The sequence below is a fragment of the Rosa rugosa genome, chromosome 1, assembly GCF_958449725.1.
Source record: "Rosa rugosa chromosome 1, drRosRugo1.1, whole genome shotgun sequence".
Lineage (NCBI taxonomy): Eukaryota > Viridiplantae > Streptophyta > Magnoliopsida > Rosales > Rosaceae > Rosa > Rosa rugosa.
Window position 1 is genome coordinate 49,566,859 of NC_084820.1, and position 18,557 is coordinate 49,585,415.

Consider the following 18,557-nt stretch of genomic DNA (forward strand, 5'->3'; position numbering starts at 1 on the left):
TTCTTCTGTTCTCAATGGTCAAACCCCTTATGCTGCCCTTTCCAATCGTGTGTCTGTCCCTTCGTTTTCTAATCTTCATGCTCGTGTCTTTGGGTGTGTAGTGTTTGTCCATGTCCCTAAGAATCAACGGTCCAAACTCAATGCTAGGGCATTAAAGTGTGTATTTGTGGGCTATGGTGTTAATCAGAAGGGCTACAAGTGTTTTCATCCTCCTACACAGAAAGTTTATGTTACCATGGATGTCACCTTTTATGAGGATGCATGTTATTTTTCTTCCACCAATCCTTCACTTCAGGTGGAGAAACACACTTTTTTGGAAGAGAAGTCTTGTGGGATTAATATTCAGCCAATTGAAGATGATTCACAGCCAATTGAAGATGATGGTAATGTAATTTTGGATCCAATGATCGATCACCAGAATGCCAGCGATCGAAGACATGGTAATTCAAGAAGACAGTAGCCAAACGATCGATCGTTCCATTCCTGGCGATCGATCGTTCAGCGAGGCAGAAGCTCCCAGTAGCAAAATGATCGATTCTTCCATTCCTGACAATCGATCGCCAGAAGAACTAGAACACGATGACCGAAATTTAGCAATCCAAGAAGGCCAAGCTCCTGCACCCCTCTCAGATACAGATAACCATTGTCAACCAATCCCTGAGGAACGTCCCAATCTTGAGGTTAGTGGTGTTTCTTCTAACTCTAATAATAGTGATAGTGTGTATGTTTTGCCTCCTAGGTCTAGCCGTGGTAAACCACCTCGTCAATATGAACCAAGTTTAGATGTTAAGTCTAAGTATGCCATAGCTAACTTTGTATCCACCCATCGGTTATCCAAATCCCATGCTTCATTTGTGAATCAAATATCCTCTGTGTGTGTTCCCAGTAAAGTGCAGGATGCTCTCAAGGATCCCAAATGGTGTCAAGCGATGAATGAAGAGATGGAGGCATTGGAGAAGAGTAATACTTGGGAGTTGGTGCCACCTCCACAAGGAAAGAGAGTTGTTGGATGTAGATGGGTGTTCACTATCAAACACAATGCAGATGGCTCAGTGAACAGATATAAGGCAAGACTTGTTGCAAAGGGATATACTCAAACATATGGCGTGGATTATGAGGAGACCTTTGCTCCAGTAGCAAAGATTAATAATGTTCGAGTGTTGATGTATCTAGCAGCTAATCTAGATTGGCCTTTGCAACAGTTTGATGTGAAGAATGCCTTTTTACATGGAGAGCTATCTGAAGAAGTCTACATGGATCTACCACCAGGATATGAGGCAAGCACAAGAGGAAGATTTGTGTGTAAGTTGAATAAGTCCTTGTATGGACTCAAACAATCACCACGAGCTTGGTTTGGTAGATTCTCTCAAGCTATGCGTCGTTTTGGGTACAAACAGAGTAACTCTGACCATACATTGTTTCTGAAACGCCGTGAAGGTAAATTAACTGCCTTGATTATTTATGTTGATGATATGATAATTACTGGTGATAATTCAGAGGAGGTTGAAAGATTAAAAGACCTGCTTGCATCAGAGTTTGAGATGAAAGATCTTGGTGCTCTTAAATATTTTTTGGGGATTGAGGTCGCCAGGGGGAGTTCAGGAATTTTCTTGTGTCAGAGAAAATATGTGCTTGACTTGTTGACAGAGACAAGAATGCTAGGTTGTAGACCTGCTGGTACTTCTATTGAGCAGAATCATAAACTGGCTGAGTACCCTAATCAAACTCTTACAGATAGGCTCGCTATCAGAGGTTAGTTGGCAGATTAATCTATCTCTCACATACTCGGCCAGATATTGCATATGCAGTTAGTGTTGTGAGTCAATTCATGCATAATCCAAGTGAAACTCATATGGAAGCTGTGATCCATATTCTGAGGTATTTAAAGTATGCACCTAGAAAAGGCTTGATGTTTTCAAAGCATAATCATCTGGATGTTAGTGGTTATACAGATGCAGACTGGGCAGGTTGTGTTACAGATAGAAAATCCACTTCTAGTTACTTCACTTTTGTAGGTGGTAATCTTGTTACTTGGAGAAGTAAGAAACAAAAGGTTGTATTATTTGGTGATTAATTTGGTTAAGGTCACAGCTACAAGAGACACAGTAAAAAGGGAATTACCATTAACAAAAGAAACAGAAAAGGTTGAGATAGCAAATCCTCGGACTGCCTAAGTAAGATAACTTGTCTGCAATCTCAAATTTACATTTCGAGGAGGAATGACGGATGCCAATGGTACACTAACAGACTTAAATAAAGGGAAAAGAAGATACAATTGCTTCTCTAATTTTATGGCTGATTTATACAATTTCATTCATTGATTGTATGTACTTACAAGTATAGATGAGCTGCTGATCCAAGTGAGTGGAACATTTTACAATTCACAAGTCCTTGCATATTGCAATCAAACTTGCTCTAGAAAGGGAAATTGCCTGCGACTTGGAATTTGAAGGAAAATGCCGGTGGCTTGCCTCGCCAACAAAATAGCTAGCCGCCAAAAAATGTTTGAAAAACTCTTTCAAAGTGATCAATTGCTTCAATCTGTGTATGCATATCTGTAGTGTAAGTGCTAAATTGTCTAAGCTTGGCTTTGAGAAGATTTTCCAGCTCCAGCTTCGGTCAGCCTAAATGCACGAGGATGCTGAATTATTACCAAGACAGAATCCTTTGAGCTCTCATCAGAAGATTTTACAGTTGGCTGCATTAATTCAGACCTCGTTAAATTATTTACTAGATAAACACACACACATACATATAATGCACAGAGTCTGTATACAAACAAGATTGAGAGGGGATGAGTAAATTCAGGTTATCAAACTAACAAGGCCCTTCTAAGAACTTAACAGCTGGTCGACTGGGAACAGTCTTAAGATGCAGAAATAATTACATATAAAAATAATAATAATAATAATAATAATAAAAAGGCTGATATTAGTTCATGTTCCTATTGCTTACCACACCAATGTGCCATTCATGCCGAGTAAAATCTCTGAACGTTTCTGCATCCATTTCCTGCAGTGATATGATTTGGGATTAACACAAAGATAAGGAGAAGAATGTGCAAATTCTACTATAACTTTTTATTCCCTTCACCATTGGGTTCCAATTTCTGAACCAAGGGAGTGAAAGCAATTCGGATATGGATTCCTGGGGTATGCAAGTGTTGAGGAAAAAAACTTACAATGCTATAAATGGGAGCGACTGCTAGTTCCCCTTTAGATTTCAAAGTTGGCATAACTGAAAAACGTGGTGCCAAGTCCCTTGACCTAAAAGTCCACCTACCAGAGACAGTCATAGAGTTACAACATCAAAGCGCTGTATGAAGGTGAAGGAGGAAGAAATTTCTTGCATGCTGACTTTAGCTGTTAGAAACTGAATTCAACAAATACAGAACCAAATTGTTCTCATGAAAAGCAGATTTAAAGAGCCAAAAGGTAGACATACCCTATGTAAACAAAGATGCAGAACTGTGCCCACTCTCGAACTAATAATCGAATCCAGTAATTTTCTGATGAGTCATCCATGTTAATATATATCTGAAAAGCAGAATGTTAATTGTCTTTTCTATTGTCTGTGTACATGTCTTTTTGCATATATAATCATAATCACTAAAGTCAAGATATCATACCACAGTCTCTGCCATGGCTACTATCTGCATTGCACCTTGGAATTTTCTGTATTAAAACATATAGAAAATGAGACTATATGTGTAATGATCTCTTGATAAGGTCAGAATAATGTAGAACCAGAAAATAAATGGGAATACGCATGTGGAAATGTGGAATACGTACTTGAACATGATGTACTTTGTATAGACTGCATCATGCATTGCATGCACATCCTCATTATCTATGAAACTTAACTGTTCCCGCAACACTAACAGATTTTGAGATATATGGTGGAATATCACGTAGAATGAGATAAAATAGTTAAGCAGCAGCAGGACCTGGATCATGGGAGTAACAGAAAATTAGTAGCTAGCTAGTACACACAGAAAAACAATTAAGACAATAAACAGTACAAGCCTATCTACCAGTGTAATGCATCAGTTAGTCAATGAAACTCACAGAAAAATAAGGTACAGAAGCTCTGTATCCAACTAGAGTCAAGTAAAACACACAGCCAAGGGAAGCAGTAGTACGCCGCTCAGTCACTGAAAGACGCTCGCACATGATGCAGTAACCATGAGATATGAGTAAAAAGGACACAAAAGAAGCTGTTTGAAATATCACTCCAGTTACATACACCCCAAATGACATCCACAGAGAGCATATCTGTAGATGAAAGCATGAATACCTACAAAAGCGAAACATCAGGATTTAGTATTTCTATAGAATAATCATAACAAAGAGGGTTCAACTGTGCATTACCTTGTCAAATAATAGATGTAAATTCCTATAGGGAATTTCTAATTTTTATTTCCTTGCCTAATATAACAACTTTTACACTTGATTCTTTATTGAACACCACAGAGAATGTAAAAGAGTATACCATGATGAAACCATCCCAGCAGCTGTTTCTAAGTACATAATTTTCCCATGCAAGCCTTAAATGTAGAAGGGTTCTTCATAAAAGAGAAAACAAATGCATTTGTCTATTCATTATCATTTTTCCTTTTTTGCACCATCAATAGTATGTAAACTGTATTTCCCAGAAAGAACAAGAACATACCAGAAGAGGAAAGACAATGTGAGTTGCAAGGCTTTAATTAATGGTACAGATGTGAGCGTCCACTGCAAATTATTCGACTGCTCTAGTTCAACAACAAATCAGTAATTGCAACAAAACCCCGTAAATAAAAATTAATCAAAATAATCAGAACATTAACAGAGAAATGAAGCACCTTTTCCTAGATATAAAAGAATCCAAATTAATGAATATTTAGGACAAGGAAATAACTTCAAATTATAACAAAATAGTCTAATTATGAACCTAAAAAAGAAAAATCCCTTAGTTCTTGAAGGAAACAATTCTTTTTTCATTTGAGAAATGATTTTCATAACCAAACATATCATCTCCTCTCAATGATCACTATAATTTTCTCACAAACTTAACAGAACAGAGTAATCAAACATCGAAACACAACTTTGTTTTTCGAATAAATTAAGCCACTGATGCAAGTAAACCAACCCAAACCGGTGATCCTAAACATTGTATTGATTCAACCAAACAGAGCATACTCAAAAGCTTCAAACTTTCTCTCCTACGAGTCAAAACCCTACGTTTACATGTTCAAATTCAGCAACCCAGAAACGAATTTGAGATTACATTTAGGAAATGGGATTGAATTAGCGACCTGGAGGTGTCGGTTTTTGTAGGTGTTGAAGGTCCAGGAGCAGGCGGAGATGAACCAGATTGTCAAGAAGGCCAAGTAAACCGACGGCAGAGACCGGTACGACTCGTCGGGGCCGATATGATACTCTCCGGCGCTCTCCATTTCCGTCATTCTCCGAATCGGAAGCTTAATCATCACCAAAGCTTCAATTTTTGATCTTTTCCATTTCTGAACTCCTGAGCTTCTGTGCTTTATACCCGCTGGCCGACAGGGCCAAACGACATCGTTTTGATGTATATTTTGGTACTAGTTTTTTTTTTTTAAATTCTTTTATGTATCTTAAATTACTACATGTTTAGACCATGGAGTAGATATTATTTTGCTTACCTTGAATGATGGACCATCTTGTTAATATTGCTTACCTTAAATGACTTGTTAACAATTTTGGTTGAGTATGATATTACAGATTATGAAGAGAAAATATGAGAATCGAACTCTTCTCGTGAGTGTAACAGTGAATCTCTTGTTTTATTTATTAATTTTTGTTGTTGCTTATCAAGCATAATGGGATTTACTTTTTTTAAGTTACTAATTTGACTACTAATTCTTTTTTTGATTTCTGCACTAAATTGTTGGTAAGAATGGAAAGGAGATGAACCAGATATGTGGAAAATGAAGTTGGTGATCCTCTCGTAGTGTCATACCAACAAACCCACTCCCCCTTAAAGTCTCGTCGTCCTTATTAGTAGGCCAAATTTTTGGGATCAACTAAATCCATCAAAAGGGTATTTCTCCCTGAAATCATCTGTTACTATTTTTAAAGGGATTTGATGAAGATTTTATAAGAGCCTCAACTAGTCAACTGCATGAGACTTCAAAAAGGCAATGTCTTTCGTCTTCAAACCAGGACGTGGAGAGCACACTATTCAATATTCATTGGTGGATAGCTTTGCTTATTATTCTTTTTTTCTAAAATATTGAATGGCACTTCAAGCAAGAACAAAATTAGCTTTAAAGTTTTAATTTAAACCACCTAATAGTTGCATATGAGCATTGCATTGATAATCCATAAACAGTCTCATATGGTATATGGTTAGACTGTAAAAGACTCGAAATCAAAATGGTTTCTATGAAAATCGGATCAATCGAAACATACGAACATGTCGAATCGTCACATATTGTATACAATTTTGAAGATGTCATACTGGGGCTATTTTTGCACTTAATTAGATAAGGTATGGATGGGAAAGAGAAATCCATTTTAGGATGTTCACCAAATCGACCATCATGGCCAACTACTATGGAAGTAGTTAGGCAACTGATATTGACCATTTTCAATGCTTCCGAGAAAAACCGTTTTGAGGGAGAGATGAGCTGCTATGCTATGGATTTGAAGACTTTATTTAATCTGGTTATTTCATGTAACATTAGGTGAACAAACTCACAAACTGAATTTGTTTTCTGATCGATCCAACTCCATCGTAACATGTAAATTTGATTAACTCCAAATGAATGCTTCCCAGCTCTTTCAAAATGCATGATTTACAATAAGCTTGTGGAAAGATTGATGAGTCTATACTGGCTCTGATTACGAAATTCAATAGAAAAGTTGGGAAGCCATATGTTAGCAAAGTTCATTGGAAAAGTTAGGAACCCTGGTGCAAAAAAAAAAAAAAAGGATAGTGGCTTTGGGTCCAAGCATCTTTATGCTGTCATCCTTATTCTCTATGCTTGGTAAATATGGGATCTCAAAACTAGTACTCTTTACCGGTAAAAAAAGTTAGAGCCGTCTCTCTCTCTCTGCTAGGGTTAGGGTTAGGGTTTCTTTGCTATCTCCTTTCAACGCAACCATGAGTTCCATTGATGCCATGGCTGCTAGGCTAGCATCCTCGCTTGCTATCGTTGAGGGTAAGAAACAGGTGGATCTCCGGCCTACACAAGGTCAAGGTATGTGGCAATCAAACGTTTTTATGGTGGGGAAGCTACTCACTGCTCGGGATTTCAAAATCCGATCCTTCCTAGGGATGTTCCGCAATGCATGGCAGACTAATGGATCTATGCAGGTGGAGGAGGCAGAGGGTGTTGTTCACGTTGTCAGATCCTTCAGATCGGGTTCGTATTTGGAAGGGCGCTCCATGGGGGTATAATCATGCACCGGTGGCGCTGGCTTGCTATGACGGCGTCACACCTATGGAGAAGGTCGTCCCTCTGACCATGGCTTCATATTGGATAACCCTCCAAGATATTCCTCCGGCTTTCAGATCCGAAAGGGTGATGACTATGATTGGTTACACCCTTGGGGATTTTCAAGAGATTGACAAGGTTGGGAAGAAGGCCGGCAAACTCCGCATCCGAGTGGAGATTCCGTTGACCAAGTCGCTGCCCTTCAAGCGGTGGTACTGGGTGGAGGACGAGGTCAAGTTCCTGTGTAAGTTTAAATATGATAAACTGTTTGGTCGTTGCTCCATTTGTGGCTTGGTGACTCACGCTGACCAAGCCGCTGCCCTTCAAGCGGTGGTACTGGGTGGAGGACGAGGTCAAGTTCCTGTGTAAGTTTAAATATGATAAACTGTTTGGTCGTTGCTCCATTTGTGGCTTGGTGACTCACGTTGGCCTACCTTGCTCGGGGCCGGCGCTAGAGGAAGATGAGGATGGGGCGGAGAGAACTGTTTTAGGGGCACAACAAGCAGCTGCAGTGTCGGTGATAGCTGGCGGGGTACAACTGCAGTCGGGGGCTTCCAGTTCGGGGAGGTCTGTTGCCGGTGTCTCGGGATTGCAAGCTAGGGTTTTGGCTCATAGTCAAACCCTAGTTTTCAAGACTCCTCTTCCAAGTACAATTTTGGAACTAGCTTTGAGTTCCTTCTTGACTAGACCTCAACATCAAGTGGTGATTCGAGAGTTGCAGGAAGCTGCCATGACACCAAAAAGGATTACTGGGAAGCATAGAGGTTGCTCTGATGATGGAGTGACTATATCTCCAAAGAAACTGAAACTTAGTTTGGCCGTGGGCAAGCGCAACCTGAATTTGGAGCCGAAAAGCCTTGGCTTGATTGGTTCCTATGCCGAAGGAAGGTAGCTCAGGTAGTGGAAAGAGGAAGCGAGGACGTCTTGTGGGTAGTAGAAACAAATTGCCATATGGGGAGAAGAAAAAAGTTGCAGTGCTTGGTGAGGCTGTGAAAGAGAAGAAAGCCTCCAAGAAGGAGAAAGTGAAGAGGGTATCTGATGGTATGAGCTCCAACTCGAAAGGGAAGGAGCTAGTTATTTACCAATTTAAGTCTATTGGGTATGAGCCTATGTGAGCAGGGACAAGCCTCTATGAGTCTTCTATGACGTTTCTAGTTTTTAGTTTGTACCACAATTGCGTGATTAGCAAGCTAGGGCTGGTTGAATGATTTCCTTTCCATAAGAGGTGAGGTTTGTTCAATTCTTGTATAGGCTCGCTTAAATGTGAGCGTCCCAGTGATTCTTAAGAGTTTGCTTTGGTTTAGATAGATAGTTCGGATTTTCTTGCCGGATGGCTTATGTAAACTTTGTAGACTTTAGCTTTTGGCTGTTGATCTAATGCAATCAACTTCTATTTCAAAAAAAATGGGATCTCAAAACTAAGTATTTTCTCTATTTTTTAATTAGGAAGCTAAATTGGTTCATATCCTTCGTTGTCTAGTGTTTTGGTTAACAATAAATAGTTTAGAGGCAAAGTTAAAACTTCGATAATGTGAGACTGTCACATATGTGAATCAACTATAAAGCGTAATGCAACAAATAAAAAAGAGATAATAAAGGAAGTCAACCAAAGACCAAGACCTCAATAGTGAAGAATTGGTGAAGAAAACAATTGTGTCTGTTAATGTGCACCTAAATGTTCATATGTCTACTTGTGGTGACATTCCAATTACTTGTCATTCATTTTAAAAACCCTAAGACCCATTTCTTTTCATTTTGTTAGTTTTCAATTCACTTTTCCTTTTCCATTGCTCTAATCTTGGCCTTTCATTACTTCAAATATTCAAAGTCGATTTCTAATTCACCTTCCGCATGCTCTCCGTATAAGTTATATTTTAATTCAATCGTTATCTTTTGAAAGTGAATTCATACATTTATTAGGCCTAATTCCACGAATTTTGCTTTCTCTTTTAGTGAATATGTGCATATTTAGCTTAGTAAAACATAGCAACAACCAATTCGTTGATGAAGGTGTTCGGACAAATATATTTGTTGAAATCCCATGAACATATTTGTTGAAATCACTCATATATAGCAATGATCAATTCGTAGGTAAAGGTGTTCGGACAAATATATTTGCTGAAACCATTTATAATGATCATTCATTCATCGACAAAGGTGCTCCGACGAATATATTTGCTATGTCCATTGACTCGAAAGCAAAGGTGTTTCCATAAATAAATAAATAAATATTGACTTGGCTTATAAACTCTCGCAAGCGTACGAATCGTTGTCAAGTAAGGGAAGTATTAGAACCTTGATTATCGTACCTCGGGGATTAGGTGTTGGACCTAACCGAGGTAATTGGCGCTAGAATAACTTAAAAGCATACAATGAAAAAGTAAAAATAAAAATAAAATAAAGTAAAATAAAATATTCACAAGGCACCAAGCCTCAGCAATGCTCGGCTTAGCTCACACTAAGCCTAATCAAAGCCACTAACTTGTAGCCCAAATGAGTTATCCAACTAATTATCAAGCAAGAAATTAAATTCGGATTTCAAAGTAATGGGAACATGGGAGTGTCGGGTGATTCACACTAACTCTCTTGCAAATATCGATGCCAATTTCACAAATGCATGCATTTCCTATATGTATTAAGTCCCGTATTTAGTACCAGTCAAGGCTACTAAACCAATTATCCTTTCGGTGTATCGATTATGCCAGTTAGGGCCACAATCAACTCTCTAATTTAGGTATTACGCCGGTTAAGGCCGCAATATCTAAAATTAGAGGCCTAGAGTGCAAGATAATAGAGACCCAAGCAAACTTAGCTATAATTAATCTAGCTAATGGTTACCACACTTAAATCCTAGATGCAACAAGACCAATAAGTTGTCAATTTATCAATCTATTCATCACAATTGCCCACAACATAATTTCAAAGGGTGACAAAGCCTAGAAACATGCTTCTAAGGACCAATAAATTCGGATTTAAAGCATACACAATGGAAATTGCATTTATTAAAAGTAAAGCATCAATATTTATACAAGATGAGTTAGGGCTTCACAACCCTAACTCCCAAAATTGAACTACTCACAACCCATTATCAAATACATCATCAAATACATAAGAAATTAAGAGAAATGATAGTGGAGAGAGGGAACACAAGCTAGGCTCACAATTTTGTATAGGCAAATATGAACCCAACTTGAAATTAAGCCCCCACTCTTTACCAAAGTCAAAATCCCTTGTGGTGATGAAGCCTTGATGATGTGAAGTGAAAATCCCTTAATTGCTCCTTCCAATTTTTGAGAGAAAATGATGAGAGAAAGAGAGAGTGGGGAGGTGGGTTTCGGTGAACAAAGAAAATAAAAGATGGAATTGGGGGTGGTTGCGGCACTGTTGGAGAATAGAGAGGATTTGGGGTGTGTGTCTACTGTAGGGTTCGGATTAATATATATGTATATGTGGTCTCCGTGTGTGGTTGTTTTGCAAGGGAGAACTGGATGATGAATATATGGCTGTGATTAAAGGGGAAATATGATGGCGTATGGCTAGGATTGAATGGACTAATGGAGAGAAGAGCAGTACGTGATGGGCTGCTAGCTGTCAACTAATGGTTTAATTAAGAAAATAGCTGTCATGTGTCAAGGCTGGATTGGGCACCAAACAATTAAACAACAATCAAAGATTGCTGCACCTAGAAAATAATACTCTCTCTCTCAAAAAACCCTAGGCGGCAGTTGTCTTTCTGTCAAAGTTTATGCCCGGTCCGACGGCACGCCCTCGTGGCGTCGTCGTCGGACGGGCTAGAGGGGGCCTTGTGCCCATTGGTAGTTTGCTATGGAGTAAGCCCGATCGAAGTAATGGAGGTGTGGGGGTGCTTTCGCTGGCCATAACGGTTGGAAGCTCTGTCAGGGAGAGGCGGCGGTGGTTCGGTTGCAGGCGGGAGGGACTGGTGGCGTCGCTGCGAGATGGGTGGTGACGTACGTTTGGCGGCGAGATTGGGATCGGTGGTGCTCAGATCTGATCGGAAGTCTCCGATCGGGTTTGGGTTACTAAGATCCGATCTGAGGATGGGGATGGGATTGGTGAGCCGGCATGTAGAGATTCAGGGCAGATTTGTGGGATGCACTGCGATCAGCCGGCACAGAGACGACGGTGATGCTGCAGGTGGGACGGGTAGGGAGTTGCAGGCGGGCTGGAGGCGTGGTGGACTCGGCCATCTTCCACTTCGAATTGGGCTGGGTGACTTTTGGGTCAGGGCTTTGGCTCTAGGCCCATATTGTCGGATGAATGCAGGTCAGGCGCAATGGTGGGGCGAGACTGGCGGCGGCGTTAGGGGTCAACGAAGCACCGGAATTCTGGGCGGTGGATTGGGCGTGGGTCGGGGTTTTGTTTTTGGGCCCTTGTTGGTGGGCCGCGGTTATTAGTGTTTTAGGGCTTAGCTTTATTTTTGTTTTGTTTTGTGGGTAATAAGGCACTGCAAGATGTGGCAGAACCAATCATCACTTTGGCCTTCCTGAGGGTCGTTTCTGCCTAGTTTAGAGTCAGCACAAAGTCTGCCTGTGGCATAGACGAGCATTATTGGCTTTCTAGGAGGTTTCTCCTGTCAGGAGTTGGGTTGGAAGTGATGGCGCTTTGGAGTAGTGGTGGGATGACGGTGTTGGATTTTCTTTAGTCCTAGGTCTGACTGTCCAGAACTCCCTTTGATCGGGTTCGAAGCAACAACGAGTGTTGGCTTGGTCGATCAATTGCTGGCCAGGTGGATTCTGGGTGGGAGTTGGTGTTCTTGGCTGAGTCTGCTCCAACACGTTTTGTTGTTTCTGCCACTAAGTCTGGTGCCAGTTTAGTATTTTTTAGTTAAGTTTTTTAGTATGTTTGGAGTCGGGGCTTAGTTTGGCTTCAACAGTGCGTCAGTATAGACGTCCATTTTGACGTCTAAAGTGGGAAAAGTTTCGGTTGAAGCTTTTATCTCCCATTCTCATTGTAATCTTCGTTTTATTAATGAAGTTCTTATTTGATCAAAAAAAAAAAAAAAGATTGTTGCACCTGCACGTCATGGCTGGGGTTAATTAGTCATGGCTGGGGTTAATTAATCAAACCATTGGTTAATTAATCTAATCATTAGTTAATTAAATAAATCCGCCAATGATTAATTAATTAAGCCAATGATTAGTCAATTAATTGTTTCTTTTCTTCATCCCCTTCTTTCCTTCTTCGATCATAAAGCACATTAGAAGACATCATCTTGAAATACTCGGATTCGACTTCCTCACTCGTGTTGACCATGTTTGATCGAAATTGACTATCTCGTCCTTTTGTCGGAAACTCCATTTTGCTCAATTTTCCACCATTTTCTCTCGATTTCCGCAACTCCGCTTATTTTCTACAAAATAAATAAAAGTTGGATTAATTACATTATAATTGGCTCAAGGATTAACTTATTTCTAGTGTTTTAGAGACAATTATATGCATAGAAATGCATGTAATCATATATATATAGATATCTTGCTCTACTAAGAAGGTCCATTCCTTAGCTAAGGAACGGATTTTCATATTTTGACAACTTTTTGATCACATATTCACATTTTAACCGTTCAGTTTTTAGATCCTAATGTATAGATCACTTCTGCAAATTTTCAGCCAAATTAATGATCGTTAAGGTATCGAACTCGATTAAATAAATGAATGTACCGAATCTGTCCAACCTGAACCGTTCTTGTTCATAATTGTAAATTGCAGTTTTAGATGCCTTAATGATCATCACTTTGGCTGAAAATTTTCAGAGATGATCTATACATTATGAGTTAAAAACTTAACAGTAAGATGTGAATATGTGATCGAAAATGGTCAAAATATGGAAATCTGTTCCTTAGCTAAGGAACATATTTCCATATTTTGACCATTTTCGATCACATATTCACATCTTACTGTTAAGTTTTTAACTCATAATGTATAGATCATCTTTACATATTATTCCACTACCATTTTGACCATTTTCATTAATATAAAAGTAAGGTCAGAATGACAATTACATATTATTCCACTACCATCTACAAATAGACAAAAAGTTGTGATGAAGAAACACCACGGTGATACAAAAAATAGGATCATTTATTCGACGTGTCATGCTCACTTATTAAAAGTAAGCCTATTGAACTATGAACAAAACAAAGCATAGTAATAGGCTAAGTTTAAACAAAACTAACTAACACATGAGTACAAAAACCCAATAGCCCTTCTAAACCCAAGAACATCAGGCTCAAAAGTTAACTGCAAAGCTGCAGGCCCAACTAGTGGCCTAAGAAGCCCATCAAGGGAAACACCTAGCTGCAAATCTGGCAGCCTCCAAGCTGTTATAGCTTCCATCAGAGATCCGACCAACCAAACAGCTTCCGACCCACGCTGAATCATAGGCATTCCCGCCTCCATCTTTTCCTTCGATATCACTAAGAGCTGGGCTCGGATTTGGGTCTGCCACGTTGATATGAACACCCATAGCCAGGGCACCCTGACGCAACTAAAAACCACAATCCATTCCAGCATCTTCTGCAACTTTGGCCAAGAAACGTTAGAGCCGCCGCTACCTGACAGCACCTTTGATAGTAGCAAGAGACGAGCAACCATAAGACAACCATCAAAGGTTCCAATTCGAAACTTCCCCCATAAAAAGTAGAATTGGTTTTGTAGAGGGAAAGAGGAGTAGAGAGGTTCATCACCCTCCAATAAGATTGGACGCAGATGTCCTGAAGTTCTAACGCGACCGAAGCCGCGTGCCCATTGCTGCCCCAAGGAAGCAGCATTAGAGTGAGCGCGAGGAGTAGCGCGGCTAGAGAGAGGCTAGGGTTTGCCATCTTTTAATTAACCTTGTGTTTGTAATTTTATATAAGCTTGACCTAATTTAATCCTAACAATTCCCCACACCCTAACACAATAAAATTCAACAAGTTGAGTAGGTCATGTAACCACACTTGCCCCTAAATTGAATGAGTCTACTTCCATAAGCATCAAGTATTAATATAATTAACTTTTATGAAACATAATTTGATTGGGGAGATTATTATTAAACAGCGACAAACGTGACATCCTTTTATGAAACATAATTTGATTATGTAGACTTTTTTGAAACATATTTTGATTATGGAGATTATTATTAAACAACGACAAGCGTGCCATGTGACCTACTACTGCACTGATATTCTCTATACTCAACCACCTATTATATATTGAGTTTTAACTCAAAAGACTCTGTGTAATTAGGGGTAAACCACATTATAATTTCTTTTGTTGCTTTCTTGATGTGAAATCTTCATACTCCAACAATTATTTTTAATTTACTATGCTTTATTTATAGAATGACTATTACATATTGTGGATATCACTTATTCCACATACCGCCAAGCATAAGCAACGACCTCTTAGGTGGGCCCCGCGACATGGCTAGTCCCGCCTACGACATGCATCCGGTAGTCCGACACCCGGGCTACCTCGCTATGGTGGAGGTCAGCCGGTACCTTGCTAGGAGGCCACCCTCCCATGCTCTCCAAGAGGCTTCAAGAGAAGCAATATGTACATTGTATCCCACATCGGAAATATAGAATAGATGGGGACTTCCCTTAGCAATAAAGGGAAGTCATCCCCTTCTTAGAAGGGATGGATCCATGATCCCTACACTTGTATCACTACAAAGGTCACTTGGCCTCACTCATAGTAAACTATCTAAGTGGATGTAGCCTTGCCTCAAGAGCAAGGTGAACCACTATACATGCGGTGTTATCTCTCTCTCTCTCTCCCCATCATGATCCGCACACACTTCCCGTTCCGTATTCTTCAGTAGAAACATTGGCGCTAGAAGGAGGGTCCCTATGTTTGGGTATGAACCTCCGACCTTGAAGACAAGCCATCCGGGTACATGAGCCGTCCGGGTACATGAGTACATGCGGGTACTTGAGTCAGCGGGTACCTCCACCCCTAAGCCTCCGGTACTTTCACAAGTCAGCGGGTACCTCCACTCCTAAGCCTCCGGGACTTTCACAAGCCAGCGGGTGACTACCATCGGGCCAAGTCTCCGGTACCACTCATGATCACGCTGCCACACTTAGCTTGGCCAACAACACATCGGTGATATGCACCGTTTCATCACCGGTACTCGGAAAGTTAATTTGAAACTGTATACTCAACCCGGAGATCACAAGCCACCAGCAATCCTCGGTGCTCCCGCTCCTGCAAGCAAAGCAACCTTGCTTGATCTCAAACGTCATAGTCATCAGTACCTCAGCATTCCCGTTGGTCATTTGGTTCTCTAACAAGCTTTTACGGCCCTCGAGCCGCCCTAGACTCCGTACGTGCAGTTTCAAATACAACCCGGTCAAGGAGCTACACAACTACACCTATCTTCATATGCAACTTTGGGATCCATCCGTACGGGACTTTGGGTACCTGAAAATCTTTCCGGGACCTCCTTGGCTCCTCCTTCAGGATTCAAAAAAAAAAAACAGAGCACACTTTCCTGCTATGGACACCCACATATTTTCTATGTACCCATCGCGGCTTTTGAGTTCTCTGGGCCACAGGGTCCGGCAACACCTACACATCTCATCTGACGTCTATAATTGGTGCTCTATGCTTCGATCAAGAGCTTACTGTGCAACACTTGGAGCTGGGGTTCAGCTACAAGAGCTCCCATTTGCAGCAGCTCCTTCCCATTAGCTTCTATCAAGCTAATCTTCACCTGGAGACACCGCTAAGTCAGCTTATGCTCTCACGCTAGAGCACCTCCTCGAACAATCTACGATCCAGATAAGTCCCTCCAAATCATAAAGTTCAATGCTTGGTGTGTTCATATATATACCCTTCTTCAAATACACCTGTCGTTTGTAAAATGCAAGCCCATGACAGCACGAACTGGTGCTTATCACATACCAGTACTCAATTATATGTGCCACTCTATTGTAGCCACTTATTTATATTCATTTTCCTGCACACACATGTTGTTCAACTTTGCTGTCAGTACTACCTTTGATGCTATCATAGGCGGCACTTGATAAAATGGTCAGCCATATTCCAATTAACATTGCCATGTAAATCATGCATACGCCGACTCTACAGGCATTCTTAATTATGCATAATTATATATACTTTGCACTCACAATTTGTTTACTATATCTATTTCACTCATATGTGGTCTCACATCACACAAATATAGCACTCCAGGCTAACATCACCTCTATGTGATATGTTGTTAGTTACATTACCATGACTACCCGTGAATCCGTGATTGCTATTGCATGATTACTGTGGCCATGCAATTTATGTGATAAGCACGGGATATGTGTCAACCATGGTCTACTATACAAAAATTATGTCAAGCATGCTTTGCCCATGTCGGTGGCCTTCTTCACCCACTCATTTAAGCATCAGAGAAACTCATCTGAGTTGGGAAAAAATCATCTCAATGACGACTTCTTGGTCGAGTAGTCTCCGGTACTCGCTGCGCTTTCTCAGTTCAATCCCAGGAAAAACCAGTTTCTGTAACAAGCCTCGACAGTACCAGATGCTCTTACCGGTACCAGATGCTCTTACCGGTACCCCATGCCCTTGCCAGTTACCCCTGCCCTCACCGGTACCCCCTGCCTCCGCTGATACCCCTGCCATGTCAACTATCATCAGTACCAGATACCGAACCCGGAGATAAGTACGGGCACCCGCTGGTCTCCTTCAACTCTTGTTCTCTTGGGCATCAGACACTCCGGGATTCCACCCAAAAAAAAAAATATACCAAAAAAAACTCACCTAGACAATTGCCCTTGGCAACCGGGAAGCTGCTGCGGACACCTGAACATGTTTTCGACCCGGCACGCCAACTCCCACCCGGGAACCCATCGATCTACTCAACCCGGAATTTTCTTTATCCGGGTACTCTACCTCAAGCGTTGCCGGTACTGTGCATTTCTCCCAGCAATGCACTTCTACGAGCAAGCAAGGCTCAGTTTTCACTCTTGGATTCTTCAAAAGTCACCGTAACCCGGCATCTCGAGCAGTCCCCGGCACCTTCTGAACATGTCCAGGTCAGGCCAGAACCACACATCCAAGTGCCTTCGCTGACCCATCATAGTCTCTCAGACGACCCAACCATCTCTATCCGGTATCTTCTCGGCCTCGGAGCACGGAGATCAGAGAAATCCATCCGGGTTCAAAAAAAAAAAAAAAAAAAAACTCGGCACCCCGAGACCGGGTTTGGACACCCACCCTCCCAACACCCATCTTGGCAGATTGTTACCGGTACCTTCCCCAGCTGTCGGTGAGGTCGTAACAGCTTCCTGAGCAGTTTCGAACACGACCCCGGCCAAGAAGCTATATTTCCGGCACTGAGTACTTATACACGTCCGGGACCTCTTTGATTTCTTCTTCGGGATCATCATTTATCTTACCACAAGTAATGGTTCGGTACTCAGAAAATTGGTCTAAACACCCGGGAGGTTGATTGACGGTACCTGAGCAGCCACCTGCATATCTCTTCCGGGCACCCACCTTCTCTCTCGGTAACTATCACTGGTACAAGCTGTTGCTCTCGACCACCGGTACCAGGTACCGGCACGGGCAACCCCATCGGGTACCAGCACGGGCAGCTGCTGGCCTCCTTCACCCACTACTCTCCGGGAATCAGACACGTCCGGGGTTTCAAAGCAAAATTTTTTTTACAGAACCTGAGCAGCCACCTGCATATCTCTTTCGGGCATCCCATTTGCAGCAGCTCCTATCAACCCAGTCAACCCTCTGTCCAAAGCTTCTGCTACCACGATAGAGCACATACAAAGATGTGCTCTGGGCACCAATGATCTCTCTCATCGTTGTAAACTCGGACGATGTCCATGATGCTCTGACCCATCTACAGTTCACTCCTAGGGATGTCTTCCGGGTCGCTCTCATCCTGGAAACTTTGAAATCTATCGTCCTGAAAGTTAGTTTGATCCCAGCAGTTATCGGGTCTTTGCTTTGGATACAAAGATATCTACTCTGTACACCCACTCAACAGCGTTCCCAGAGATAAGTTCCTTATGAAATAACATAAGTATTGCTAGCCATACATATACTTCACCTGTTCTAGTTTCAT

At 41.2% G+C, this 18,557-nt stretch overlaps 1 protein-coding gene across 1 annotated transcript; it reads right to left on the reverse strand.

Annotated features, from left to right (window-relative positions):
* Positions 1-2,121: 2,121 nt before the first annotated feature.
* Positions 2,122-5,514, reverse strand: LOC133740007 (uncharacterized). The gene is made up of 9 exons (XM_062167839.1): positions 5,297-5,514; positions 4,672-4,748; positions 4,068-4,296; positions 3,792-3,946; positions 3,629-3,674; positions 3,445-3,536; positions 3,182-3,278; positions 2,956-3,012; positions 2,122-2,698 (listed from the first exon to the last, which is right to left on the reverse strand). Exons 1-9 carry the CDS (start codon positions 5,468-5,470, stop codon positions 2,579-2,581), a joined length of 1,047 nt encoding a protein of 348 aa, XP_062023823.1. The 5' UTR covers positions 5,471-5,514; the 3' UTR covers positions 2,122-2,578.
* Positions 5,515-18,557: the final 13,043 nt, after the last annotated feature.

Excerpts from the sequence above, each read along its gene's own strand:
- LOC133740007 (XM_062167839.1), bottom strand. The coding sequence starts at position 5,470 with ATGATTAAGCTTCCGATTCGGAGAATGACGGAAATGGAGAGCGCCGGA. Across the intron at positions 3,537-3,628 it reads TAGCCATGGCAGAGACTGTG|ATATATATTAACATGGATGA; the intron begins GTATGATATCTT and ends TCTGCTTTTCAG. Across the intron at positions 3,013-3,181 it reads TCGCTCCCATTTATAGCATT|GAAATGGATGCAGAAACGTT; the intron begins GTAAGTTTTTTT and ends ATATCACTGCAG.